The 13597-nt window shown below is 50.5% G+C and overlaps 1 protein-coding gene across 1 annotated transcript in view; it reads left to right on the forward strand.

Annotated features, from left to right (window-relative positions):
- SRGAP2 (SLIT-ROBO Rho GTPase activating protein 2) overlaps positions 1 to 11997 on the forward strand; it is a 210580-nt gene extending 198583 nt beyond the window's left edge. Inside the window, exons 15-19 of the mRNA XM_057315097.1 lie at positions 641 to 1087; positions 2598 to 2744; positions 5928 to 5966; positions 6182 to 6506; positions 8603 to 11997. Coding sequence (XP_057171080.1) covers positions 641 to 1087; positions 2598 to 2744; positions 5928 to 5966; positions 6182 to 6506; positions 8603 to 8986 — 1342 coding nt within the window. The 3' untranslated portion in view covers positions 8987 to 11997. The remainder of the gene's footprint in view (positions 1 to 640; positions 1088 to 2597; positions 2745 to 5927; positions 5967 to 6181; positions 6507 to 8602) is intronic.
- Positions 11998 to 13597: the final 1600 nt, after the last annotated feature.

Here is a 13597-nt window from a genome sequence, read left to right on the forward strand (position 1 = left end):
TGTTCTAAGTGCTTTTACCATTGCTACTTATTGACTCCTCCTAACAACTTCGTGAAAAAGGCACTGTTGTCTTTTTTTTTACAAACTCACACAAAAATAAAAAGTCATTGCATTTGTAAATCCCTTTTAATTTTCAAATTACTTTTATGTACATTTTCCCTTGTATTATCCACAAAATATATTTCCATATTTTCCTCCTTGGAAAGTAGATTGGGTGAGTTGTTTTCTCCTTATGAAGACTAAAAGCTCATGGTCTGCTAGGGGGAATGGATAGCATAAATAAAATTTGTTGTATTGAAAGTACAATATGATAAATGTTCTGCAATTAATGGAGTTATTTTATGATCAGAAAAGAAACGATGTGATCAGAAAATAAACTTACAAATACAGCATGGTAAGCTCAGCAATAGGGTTTGACGTAAAGAGCTGTGGACGTACCAGAGAAGGTCCCCTTTGTCCTGAGTGGGGCTCAGTCTTTTGGGCAGTGTGATGCGTTCTCCCAGGAGGCCAGCTGCGCCCAAGCAAGACAAGACTCCCACCCTGCACGTGTGGTTCATTTTTGCACAGAAAACTGCTGAGAGAATAAAGTATTCTTTGTTTTGTTTTGTTTGTTAATGATGATGTTTCAATTGTGACTCAGTGTGCTTCATCAGGAAGAGGAGAGAGAAAGGGATTCTGGGTGGGGGGAGCAGCATGACCAAAGGCAGGAAAGGGTGCGCAGTGCTGTCAGGGCGATGGCGCGGTCCACACAGGAATCCCTGCCTCATCCATCGATCCTCCGTGGCTTATTTCACACACCAGGTTATCTTCCCACCAGCGTAAGTTCAGCTAATTGGGCTTTTCCGCCCAGTTTCCTGAGCCTCTGGGTCCCAACAACATGTGTTTCCTTCTTTCTGCCCCTCTCAGAGTGTGAGCCCATCGAGGCCATTGCCAAGTTTGACTACGTGGGCCGGACAGCCCGAGAGCTGTCCTTCAAGAAGGGGGCATCCCTGCTGCTTTACCAGCGGGCTTCCGATGACTGGTGGGAAGGCCGGCACAATGGCATCGACGGACTCATCCCCCATCAGTACATCGTGGTCCAAGACACGTACGTTGGGTCCCCTGCACCTCTGGGCGTCCCGGCTGTGCTGTGGGCGTGAGACTTTATTTCTGGCTCCACAGGAGGGTGAGGGAGACCAACCCCCAGGGGGCGCCAACACCAGCCCTGAAGGACCCCACCCAGACTCCGTGGAGGATTGTTTTTTCATCTCTTCCCCCCTGCACATCGATTCCCCAACCCCCCCCACCCACCACCCCCCTAGTCATTTTGGAAACTTGCCAGCACTCCCGCTCATCCACACTTAAACCTGATGAGTGATAATGAGGGAATATTGTTTTACCACTTACATTTCTGTTTTGGAAAGCTCAGGGTGGGAAAACATTTTTACTTCTTTAAAAAAAAAAAAAAACACAACTATGCTCATCCCAACAAGTTGGGCCGCCGATGGCGCTTTTCCACTTGCAAATGAAAGTGATGCATTGCTTTTCTAGGAGAAATCTAGCTTAAGCGGCCTGGTGGAAACGAGCCAGTTCATTTAACACAGATGGGGTTGACTTGGGGAAAGGCAGGGAGACGAGGGGAGAGGACGTCGGGGAGCAAAGGGAACGTGAACTGGGCCCAGAGAGACTTCATCAGCTGGGCTGTCGGTTGGCTCCCACTCTTCAAAGTCTCCGGGGCAGGAGGGCTTTTCCCTGCCGTGGCCCACCCAAGCCTGCCTCCCTGCCCCTCTGCCCTGCCTCTGCCCCCGACTCCCTGCCCTTGGATACGATGCTATCAGTGTCTTTAGTCCTTCCCTTAATATTATTTTTTAAAGGTTGATATCCTGAGTGAGTCTGCACCCTCCCAGCCTCTCCCCGGCTCGTTCTGCAGGGAGATCCTCCCTCTGTTGATAACATCGCAAACCTGGTGGCCATCTGTGCGTGGACAGGACCCTCCCAAATTTAGCATTATGACTTCACTACGGGACCAAGAGAAGATGAATTGTGGGGGAGAAGGGGCTTGCTTTGTCATCAGTAGCCAGAGGGGCCGGGAGAGCAGTGGAATGACCTGGGACCAGCTTGGACGCTCTAAGCGGGGCTCGATGCACGACGACCGAGTGTGGCGGTGTCCTGCCTCAACGCTGGCCTCTCCAGAGCCAGCGCAGAGCTGCCCGGCCTTGCCCGCCAGTGCTCAGGACGTCAGCAGATAAACCGCACCCCGGACTGGCCGCCTCCTTCTCCAGGAGGTGGCCCCGGCACCACTGCCCCAGGAAAGCAGCGTGGGGTCGAAGGCAGATGCCTCGAATCCAGATGTCCCCTAGCTCAGCTTTCCCGCGGCCGCCAAGGATCCCGCCCAGCGCAGCGGGATTATTTATATTTATTTAAAAGACTCTCCAAAGGCCCTTAGCTTTCCTTGCCTCTGCTCACAGAGCTAGCCCAGCCAGGTGTCACTGCTGCCTCAGAGCTGTTGCGGGGGTCGCGTGTGTGTCGGGGGGCCATCTTGCCGATTTAACACTGCTTTTTGTGTTGTTGTTGTTGTTTTCCCCCTCCTCCCTGCCTGCCTGCCCCTTCTCCCCCAGCGAGGACGGTGTCGTGGAGAGGTCCAGCCCCAAGTCTGAGATTGAGGTCATTTCTGAGCCACCTGAAGAAAAGGTGACAGCCAGAGCGGGGGCCAGCTGTCCCAGTGGGGGTCATGTAGCCGATATTTATCTTGCAAACATCAACAAGTAAGCTCTGCTTTTCATTTTCTGCTCCCCTGAATGCCTTGCGACACCCAGCCTCACCCTCTAGCCTCATCCCCCTCTCCGTGCCTATGCCACACACACACACCCCCCCCAGGCCTAACACTGCATGTGCTCCCCGCGGCTGCAGGGCGGACAGGGCTGTGGAAGGGTGCCCCACCCTGGGCTTCTGCAGCGTCTGTCAGCTCGGGCCTGCCCGGCCCTGGCTGACTACTAAAACTTGACCAAAGCTTTGGTCCCTTTATGCAACTTGGTTTTGTACTGTTCATCAGAGGTGCCTTCTCTTTTCCAATTCTTACCCAAATAATAGTCTTTGATGTCTTCCTGGCCCTTCCTTGTCTGTCCAAAGATCCAACATCGTGTGTGTCTTCCACGAGGCTCACGTGACCCCAGAGGGGTTTATTTAGATACCATGTGTCTGTTTCCCGCCCTGTCCGGCATTCGCTCCGTCAAGGAAAGGAGACCACTCTGCCCACCCCACCCCCCCCACCCCCCCACCCCCGCACAAGGGAAGCTTTGTCCTGAGCTCTTTAATCATCGCCTAACCCCCAGCTCCCTTCTGCCCTTTCATACCAGTAGAAGTAATTGTCCGTGTTTTCCCTGTTGCTTTAGCCCTGTGTCATCGTCCCCTGTTAGTCCCTCTGCAGATTCCCATTCCTGTCCGGCAGGCTCTTAACTCTGGCCCCAGCTTTCACTGTGGCTGTGAGCAGCATCCCAGGGTCTTAACTCCACCCACCCCCGATCTGGCCGGCTAGAGGGATTCCACGCCTGTGTGCTGCTGCCTCCCCTAGAGACATTCAGGTTATTGGCGAACTAATCTCATCTCAAGGGGCCAGACACCAAGTCCCAAAGCCTACAGACCTCTTTCTGCCAGACCCTGAAACTTGGCCCAGTGCCAGCGGGATGACACGCCCCAGGGCGTTCCTGATGACTATGGATTGCAGATGATGTACAGTTTTCATCCCCCTCTGGCTTTGGAGGAATGAAATGATTTGCACATTGAAAACCTGTTAACCGTAGCCTCTGGACACTGAAACTGGAAGGAGAATAAAAGATGCTTGTTGTTTTTAAACTGCACCAGGTCGCCCAGATCTCTTGGCTTTCTTCCAACCAGACGGTAGCAGGGGGAGTGGTTGGGGCACGTGGCTCTTTTCCATCTTTCACCCTCAAGTTAGTGAAGCAGCTGATTCAGCTCACTTAGTGTACGTATAATTTAAGTCAGACCAATAAAAAGGAACGAGGATTTTATTTATTTCCCTCCAGCCTAGTGCCCTGCTGGGAGGGCAAGCTAGTAAAAAAGTAACTGTGGACTAATCACATTTTCTTCTTTATTTACAAGTCTATGTTAATTATAAGCCTATAATCATAAGGTTGTAAGCCTCTAATTAACCCAGAGACCAAGGCGGGGTTGGTGGAGGGAGAGTTAAATAATTAGTTAGGTACATGTTTCTAAGCCATTGTATATTTGATGCCATTTGTACCAAGAAATTGTACAGGATAATAGTTGAAATAGTGAAAAGATGAACACCAGGTAGAAAGTCAAGGTGGTTCCCTTGAACTCCTTACTTGGTGATGTCAGGACGGGGTTCTCAGAGGACATGGTCTCCCTGGACGCCAGCTAGTTGGTGGGTGAGTGGCAGTCCCTGGGCATGTCTTGCCCTGAGGAGTGACTCTGCCCTTCCAGCCTCCCTGCCCGCCCCACACTTCACTCCTTCCCAGGGCCCCGAGTTCTCTCGCACCCTTGGAACTTCATATCTGCTGCCTCTTCCCCCGATCGGCTCCTCCTATCCCTTCAAGACGTAGTCCAAGGATTGACCTCTCTGGGGAAGCCTTTCTGCCACCCCTGAGGTCCTCGGGGCGGAGTTAGGTGCCCTCGATCTGTACTCCCACAGCAGCTTGAGTATCTCTCAGGACTCACGCTGCACTCGGATAACCCACCAGCCTGAGCGTCTTGAAATCAGGAACTCTGCCTTCCCCTCCTCACGTCCCCGGGGCCTGGCCCAGGACCTGGCCCACACAGCCGCTCCACAGTCTGCCTCCTCAGCAGTTTGAGCTTTGTGAGTCAGCCATCCTCAAGTGGAAAAAGGAAATCAGCAAAGAGTTATTCGGGTGTGGCATTCGATTTAATTTCACACATTCAGTGAGGGCTCACTGTTGTGCCAAGCGCCCATGCTGGTTATTCAGAGATGAGTAAGGTGGTCCCCGGCCTTGGCACTCAGTCTGGCGAAGTAAATGCCATAGAGACAGGTAACTAAAAAGTAGCGCCATCGAAAGCTCTGGAGGAACAAAAGAGGGAGTGATTGCTTCTGGCTGCCCTTGGACTTGGGGTACCAGGGAAGAGTCATTTCAGCTGGGCCTTATAAGACTCTGAGAACATCCTTCTTCTGCTCAAGAATGGCTGACGCCCACGGCTAAGTGGCCAGAGCAGGCAGCTTCAAGGGGTGTGTGCCGGGTTCCACACCAAGCCCGGATGGAGAAGACCTGACCAGTGAACGGCACCAGGACTGGCTTAGGACACTGGCTCTGCCACGTAGAGTAGCTCTCTACCTTCGAGTCCTACCCCTTCCCTTCCTCCACCTCAGCTCCTGCCTCGGCCTTCATTGCCCTTAGTAGATTCAAGATCAGAGCTGCCCAGCTGCCATCCCAAACCAGAAGTTGTATTGCTTCTTAGATTAGGTCCTTAAGAATCTTATTCCAAGGAAAAAAATGAAAGTATTCAGTAGTAGGCAACACCCATGATCTGAGGACTGCCAAGTCATCTTGTAGGAGAGTCTCAGTGGTCTGAAGGAAGTTGGCTCAGAGCCAGGGTTCAGCCCAGTGCTGGGTGATTTAGGGTCATGTGGGTGTATTTCTACCCTAAAAAAATGCACAAACTTGGCCCTAGCCCTGCAGCATTGCAGCCTCTTGAAAAATATTCTGTTCCATGTCTGCACAAGAAGTAGCAACGGCCTCTTGCCAGAGCCCAAAATGATTACAGTCCTGTAGTTGGACTAAGAAACATGCTAGAATTTGGAAAAATCAACTCTCCTCTTGCCTTCTTGGTGATGGGGAGAATTTTTCTCCTACCTGGCCCTTAGGTTTCTGTTCAAAGCAGGTAGTGGAGGGGGCCTTTCTGTCAATCTGTCTCCCGTTAGAAACTTCCACTTAATCACACATTTTTCCTGGCAGCACCTTACATCTCGAGAACTCAAAGCCCACGAGCACCAAGTAAGTATCCATTTCTCCTTTGCCCAGGTTGGGGGTGGCAGGGGAACAGAGACATAGAGAAAGTGAGGGAAGGTGAGGCCAAGGAGAGAATGTGCTGTGTGTCCCTCTCCTTCCAGAAGTTCTTGGGTGCCAACACCTGCCCCTCTCCCACTTGTCGCAGCTTCCTCGGGGTGAGGGCTCCCTGATCACATTGCCCTTTCTGTTTGTGATTGAAGGCAAAGGAAGCGGCCAGAATCTGGGAGCATCCGGAAAACATTTCGGAGTGACAGCCATGGGCTGAGCAGTTCCCTGACTGACTCGGCCTCCCCGGGGGTGGGGGCTGGCTGCCGCCCATCTTCCCAGCCCATCATGAGCCAGAGTCTCCCCAAAGAAGGGCCAGATAAGTGTTCCGTCAGTGGGCATGGGAGCCTCAACTCCATCAGCCGCCACTCGTCCCTGAAGAATCGGCTGGACAGTCCACAGATCCGGAAGACGGTGACAGCAGGGAGGTCAAAGAGCTTCAATAACCATCGGCCCGTGGACCCTGAGGTCATTGCACAGGTAAGAGGGGGCTTCTGGATGCACAGCTGGCACGTCTACATCTGTTGCTACTGCGTAGCTCGCTCGTGTTAATTACGACGGGCCTTGAAACAGCGGAAAGTTTGGACATCGCGTACCGAGTTCAGAGGCTGCGGGACATCTGGACCCGAGAAGGCAGCTTTCAAAGCAATTCTCCAATCCCGCTCTCCCCAAGAAGAATCCGAAAGCAGAATAAAAGAATTCAGACTTCTTGCTCATGTATGGGCTGTTTGCCAGGGGCTTGTACTTTTTAAAGCGAATAGTTAGAGAGTCTTTTGATAGAGCCCATTCTGCCCAAGGTTTGGGTTTTGAGAGCCTAGTAGGCTTTCATGAAGCTGCCCAAGTGCTGAGGCTCAGAGGTAGTTCTGGCTGTATTTTTCTGTCACCCTGCCCATCCCCAGCCCCGTTCCCTGAGGCTAATCTCTGGTCCCTCCTGAGATGTGGATGATCCATCAACAATCTGCTCCTGGTTGGATGGCGCCAAACTGCTCTGCTGCGGGGGGGCGCAGGTACCAGAAGGGTTTCCAACGCTAGTCTCCAGATGCAGTGGCCATAAGCTCCCTGGTTACGGGGTCTTCCTTCCGGGTATGCACCAGACTGACAAGTCTCTGTTTTCCGTGAACTATTAGCGATCCAGCCCCACCTCTAAAAATCCGACTTCCGGGGCCACTCCAGGCAGTTCACTCAGACGCCTCTCCCAACTCTATAATTTTCGTTAGACCAGGTAGGAGCTAAGGGCTCCCCGTTGCCCTCTTATGTTTCAACTGAGTTGAGATTCTCCTCGCGCCATCTTCCAGGGGCAATAGAGGCTGTGTATGGTCTCTATTGGCCTAATTGTGATGCTCTGCTTAGGGAAGGTGTACCTGGCAAGCATAGTATTAAGCTATGGGCCGGGGATGTCTTGCTTTGCTAGCCCTCTACTTCTGTGCCTCTACTTCAGCTCTCGGCTGCAGTCTGCCTTGCACGGTGGGAATCCTCCCAGCTCCCTCCTGAGCCAGGTGTTAAGAGGAATGTTAGGGTACTTCCCCGGTACAGACTCCAGCTACAGAGCGGGCCTGAGATGGGAGATGGTAGAGTTCTTCCTGAGCATTTTTTAGGTTTGAGAACATCATAGAGATGAGTGAAAATCACCATCAACGGAAAGCATAGATCACCGTGTAAGGGCCGAGAAGCCTTCACCAGGGCCTTTGCTTGGAACATGTCATCTTTCCGTGTGAGCCTGATTCCAAGGAAGGAGCCCTGTGGTGGTTTGGGGGTGCCAGACACAAGTGTGTGGAGAGGCGGGGAGGGAGCTGAGGGGTCTCGCTGAGGGGCAGCTGGCTGTGGGCAAAGGGTCTTTGGTTCTGCTACTTCCTGAGAGCTGGGTGGTTCCACTGTGACTCTCGGCTGGTGACTCACCTGTGTGGGCTCTGGCTCCCCCTCCTGGTGGCTCTTCGGTCCCCTCTCATGGTGGACGGGTAGAGGGAAATGGCTTCCTCAAATTGGGCATTCTGGTGGGGTGGGGTAGGGGGTGGGGGTGGGGGGGGTGTCCTGATGAATCTTCAGGGCCAGGGTTCTGGGACCTTCCCTTAGCCCTTGACCCTTCTCGACCTTTGGCTTTGAAGTCCAAGAAAACAAAGATCATCTCCACCACTTAGTAAAAAATCATTTATTATGTACAATTTCAAGCATACACAGAAGTAGAGAGAATTGGATAATAAATCCCATGTACTCGTGACCAAACTCCTGGCCACTCTGAATTCAGCGACCTTTCCCTGCCCCACTGGATTATATGCCATTTCACCCAGAAATATTTCAGTGCATATCTCTAAAACCTGAGGAGGACTCTATTTAAATAACATCTCAGCCACTCTGTTCTAAAGGAGAGAAGAAAAAAAAATCTCCTGATAATGAAAATCCCTTTTTTCCCCTTCCCCACATTCTGAACATTCATATGTTTAAGGATTTTGGCCAAGTAAAATAATCTGGACATCTCCCTCCAGTTGGTTTCTTCGTGATTTGGCATATGCTGTTGAAATAGGATCCTTGGGGACTTCTCCCTACATCTGCCTCACCTCCTCCTTTTTCCTGTTTTGCAGGATATTGAGGCAACTATGAACTCTGCCCTGAACGAGCTGCGGGAGCTAGAGCGGCAGAGCAGTGTCAAGCACACCCCTGACGTGGTTCTGGACACCTTGGAGCCCCTCAAAACCTCCCCAGTGGTGGCCCCCACATCGGAGCCCTCCAGCCCCCTGCACACCCAGCTCCTCAAGGACCCCGAGCCCGCCTTCCAACGCAGTGCCAGTACTGCTGGGGACATCGCCTGCGCCTTTCGGCCTGTCAAGTCTGTCAAGATGGCTGCCCCAGTCAAGCCGCCAGCCACACGACCCAAGCCCACTGTCTTCCCCAAAACAAATGCCACTAGCCCTGGTGTCAACTCATCATCTTCCCCACAGTCCACTGACAAGTCTTGTACTGTCTGAGGGATATAATTTAATTGTTCTAGACAAGGGGACTGGAGGGACTGACTGTTATTAAAAATCTTCCTATTTAACTAGCTTGGGGACTTCAGTTGAAAATTAGATTCTAAGTTGTTCTTGCAGGAATTAGCCTTCCCATCACCCAAAACCTTGAGAATGAAGCCCTCGTTATCACCCTGCCCTGCCCTTCCTGCTGCCCTCCGCTTCTCCCCGTCGTCGTAATCCAGCCAGCTACAGTACATACTGTTCTTAGGTTAGCCAGAGATAGATTTTTCCATTATCAGGTCACTGTGAAATCTGGCATGGCGAGTCATGAGGATACGGGCTCACGTCTCCGTCCCCTCAGACACAGGGGATGCCTGACCAGATGGTTGGCTATTGACAGCCAGCTCTCAGTGGCATCTTGTTTTGGGTACTGACTATTGAGAACCATATATAGTCCATTCTTCGTTTTACACACACACACACACACACACACACACACACACACACGCACACACACACGGTTTTTTCTAGTCTCTGGCATGTGTAGCCTCTCCTGGTCCCAGACCAGTCTCTTTGTAAGTTATTGTGGCAGTTCACACAAGAGCCACCAGGGGTCTCTGTTTCCGTTACAAATCTTGTTCTGTCTGGGCCAGAGAACCTAGCCTTTGAAAATCTCTCCATCATAAAAAATTGAGCAGGATGGGACTCAATCCTGTAATCTGTTTGGGGTTGGGGGCTTTCTCTCTGTCTTCTCTCTATTGGTGTGAATTGGTCATTGGTGTTTACTTTTGCTCTCCTCCGTCCTCTAGGAAGACAACCCAATCTTTTTATAGAACTTCTAAAGTTTTTCTGAATGTATAGACATTTCTCGGGTTCCTGTCTTTGTCTCTGATGGACCATTTTCCATTTAAGACATTTTCCTGTATAAGACAGTTTTATAGCTGGTTCCTTTTAGGGTAAAGAGTCTTAAGATTGAGTTTTACTGTGTTTATGGCAGGTTTGGAAAAGGTGAGAAATGGGTCCTTCTTCCTCCCACTCTTTTTGGGCACTTAAGACAAAATTCATTATCCTATTCAAAAATTAAACTCAGCTTTGTTCATCCCAAAATTATTCCTGAATGAAAATGTAACCTAAGTTCACCCCTCTAGTTTGGTTATTCTATAAGAAGATCTCTCTTCAGGGACCAACAGGGGCTTGGAGAGCCCTAGTTAGATTAAAGAGAGACATTACTCCTTAAAAACCTGTTTTATTTTATCCAAATAAGGACAACTAAGAGAGCTTTGGCCCCACAGTCTCTAAAGTCTTCCCGAGGCTGGAATCTAACAAAATAAAAAATTGGATGCTGAATATTTTGGCCTTCTGTTGGCCTTTTTTCTGGTTCTCCTCCAAAAAAGCAGAAACGATGCCGTTGCCTACTTTAATCCGGTCTCTAAACCTGGTGCCCCTGGTCCCAGCTTCCCTGGCTTCATGCTGTCCTGGCAGCACCAGGGCTGGAGACAGTCACACCCCCGTTTCATGAGTCTCAGACGACTTGAGTTAAAGCTGAAGCTCATTCCTCTTCTCTGTTTTCTGGTTTTAAAGCTATGCTTTTAGCCTTATTTTCTATAGGTCAAGAGAGGTAGTGGGTTGCCATTCAGATAGGAAAATCTGAGTTTCCTTATGTTTAGCCTAGAAGATTCTTTTTGGATCAACATTTTGAAGTTGGCAGTTGGTGCTGTGGAAAGCGGTAGGATTTTCCTCATTCTGGGTGAAGGAAAGAGGAGCTTTGTGGGAACTTGCTAATTATTAGAAGGTTAACCTGCAACACCAGGAAAACTATCCCAAGAGCTAGAAAGGAGAAATAAAGACCTCCTTCAGTAAAGTGAATCAGCCTGTGAGAAGCGACCCACAGGCCTCTGGATTCTTGGCTTTTGTTGCTCTGTTCACTGACCTGTCCTTGTCTATCACCTGGACTTGCACAGGTCTTGAGCCAACAGGGGCTTTCGGACCCAAGGATCTGTTTCCTTGATGAAAATGGAACCCCTACCCTTCACTTTACATTCCTTTTGATCCAGCTGATCAAAATTGGTACCCATACCTGCCCTTTCTCCCTCCTTCCAGCACACTCCTCTCTGCGAAAGTCAAAGCAAAGCTTTCTGAATGACAAAGCTTTGGGCCTGTTCTGTTGTTCCTGCCTTATTTCTCCTGCAGCCCTTGTACATGACTTGTGTCCACCATCCCCTTGGTCAGTGTCCATCTGCTGATTTGCATCATGAACTGGACAGTGTGTGAGTGGCCATCTACTCCCCCCAGCTCTGGGAGCCAAGTTGTCTTCCCCTCTCTGGTGCTCCTGACACCTGTGAGACGGACCTGTCGAGGGGACTAGGAACCCATGGAAGGAGAGTCCTTCTCGGCAGAGCTCCTGCGGTCAACTGGAATTCAGGTTGCACACTGTGATTTCTACACCGAAAAGCCAAAAGGAGCTGGTCACCCAGGGCCTAGGGAGACCAGTCTTCCTCAGATCTGCTTGCCTAAACCAGCATGATGCTTCAGAGAGCCCTGCTCTGCCCCTTGAGGCGTGGATCCTTCTCTTGGTGTGGACTCTGATGGGTCAGTCTTTGGGGGAACAGAGGTGGAGTGGGGCTACCAGCATCCCAATTTGGAAAAGAGAGGAGTTTGCAGCCAGCAGCCTGTAAACTGGAAACACTGGTCTCAGCCAACCTCCTCAGGGCGCCCTGGTTTCTCCCCAAGGAGATGAGGAGAGATGACGCCAGCAACAGCATGAACAGACCACCGGAAGGGCTGGTGTGTGTGTACTCCATGTGCAGAAGAGAAGGTTAGATCTTCCAGGGAATTGCAATGTTGTGGCGTCTGACTTGTATGTCACGTTTGTGTAAAATGGTATATTCTTTAAAATAGTGTTGGTAACTGGAATATTGTATGTATGCTTGGAGATGCTTTGTGTGAACCTAAGACTGTCACTCAACAGATGTCGGATTGGGGAAAATCCAAAGCACAACTTCGAAATAAAATACGTTTTTAGGTTTCGATGCTACAGTTCATATCCCTTTTCCACTCCCCGCAATCTCCAGTCCAGCTGCTCAGGAGGAAACGTGATTCGTCTGTGCCGATAGAGCCCTGCCCGGCAACAGGAGAAGTGGGACTTCAGGAGCCAGCCACCTTCTCCCTCCCAGCAAGGCACGCAGAGGCCCAACGAGAATGTGGATTTCCCCCCCAGCATTTCCAATCAGCCCATGTGTGAAACCTAAGAGGCTTTGTAGAAAGGTTTCTAGCTCCCCATTGGGCAGTCTGTTGCCATGAGAACCATTTCCTCCACAGAATGCAGCCACCCTGTTTTCAGGGAGGATCATTCTTGTTTCTGTCGCTGGTCAGATTTCCCCACATGGAGGAGTGGGGCCTGTCAGGCTGCTCGCAGGTTTTGCCAGCCACAACCAAGGGTGACTGAAGGTTGTATTTCTTCCACAAGCCAAGCCCTGAGTCATTCTGCCTTTGGATGCCCCCTGCCTCTGGGAGAAGAGCTGGCCCAATTTCTTGCACTGTTGGTGTGGAGCACAGGGGTGGGGCATACAGGAAATGCTTTCTCTCCTTTAGATTTTGATTCTAGCAGATCATAAGCTCAAGCAAGGGTGAAGTTATTCTAAGGTAGCGACTGATAGTGCATCCAAGGGCGGAGGCTTATTTGTGCTGGGCGTAGTCCAATACCAGAAGTCCCTGGGTTGGGATCAGATCTCTCATAACCAAGGAGGTGCCCAGTGTTCAATGGTAATACAAGGAATCCTACCCTGAGGCCTGGACTAGACACCATACTCGAAAGTCCATCACCTCCATTTGTCTCATGCTCTGCCAACCTGTCATCTCTTCCCCCCCCTTCATTTTAATAGTAGAGCTCCATCTTGAGCTTCTCTTGCTGGTCCCTTGGTCTTGGAGAAGTCAAAGGTGAGGCTGTCCTGCCACCCTGCGCTCTGGGTGAGTTCTCCACTCCTAAGTGTAGGTGGTGACCTGTGAGATGGCGCTGGTTTATAAGCTGTGGGCAGAGGACCGAGGAGCCTTTTCAGAGAGCCCTAAAGCGAAGGTGGGCTATTTTGGGGGGTCCTCTAATTCATTTTATATATTCAGATGGGAACTTGATGGAAGCTAGTGACCATGAGCACAGTTGAAAACAGGCCCATTCCACCCAGATAGAAACGCCGAAAGGAGACCAGGTGGGTATGAATTTAGGAAATGGACTTAATGAGTATCTACTCTGTTTATCTCAATAGGTTCATGAAGCTTCCTCTTATTCTGGAGTTAGCAACCCTGGCATACTGCATGTGCCAAAGACTCATTCGTCAGTCAGTCAACAAACTCTAAGCCTCACTGTGTGCCAAGCACTGCTGTACAGTATCAAAGAGGAGAAGCAGATACTGGAGCTTGCTTTCTGGTTTGAGGGAGAAGAGATAAATAAGCCGGACTCTGAAAATGAAACAGTGTAATGGGTCGTTAGTGCCCGGGGAAGGAGTAGTACAGTTAGTCAAGAAATTCTGTATAGCCTGGGAAAACTGAAATGCCCACTAGGCGTCCAAATAGCTGTATCAGTAGACTTGTGAATACATGAATATGGGGTTTTAGGGACAGGTCATACCTGCGAAG

The sequence above is a fragment of the Ursus arctos genome, unplaced genomic scaffold, assembly GCF_023065955.2.
Source record: "Ursus arctos isolate Adak ecotype North America unplaced genomic scaffold, UrsArc2.0 scaffold_2, whole genome shotgun sequence".
Classification (NCBI taxonomy): Eukaryota; Metazoa; Chordata; class Mammalia; order Carnivora; family Ursidae; genus Ursus; species Ursus arctos.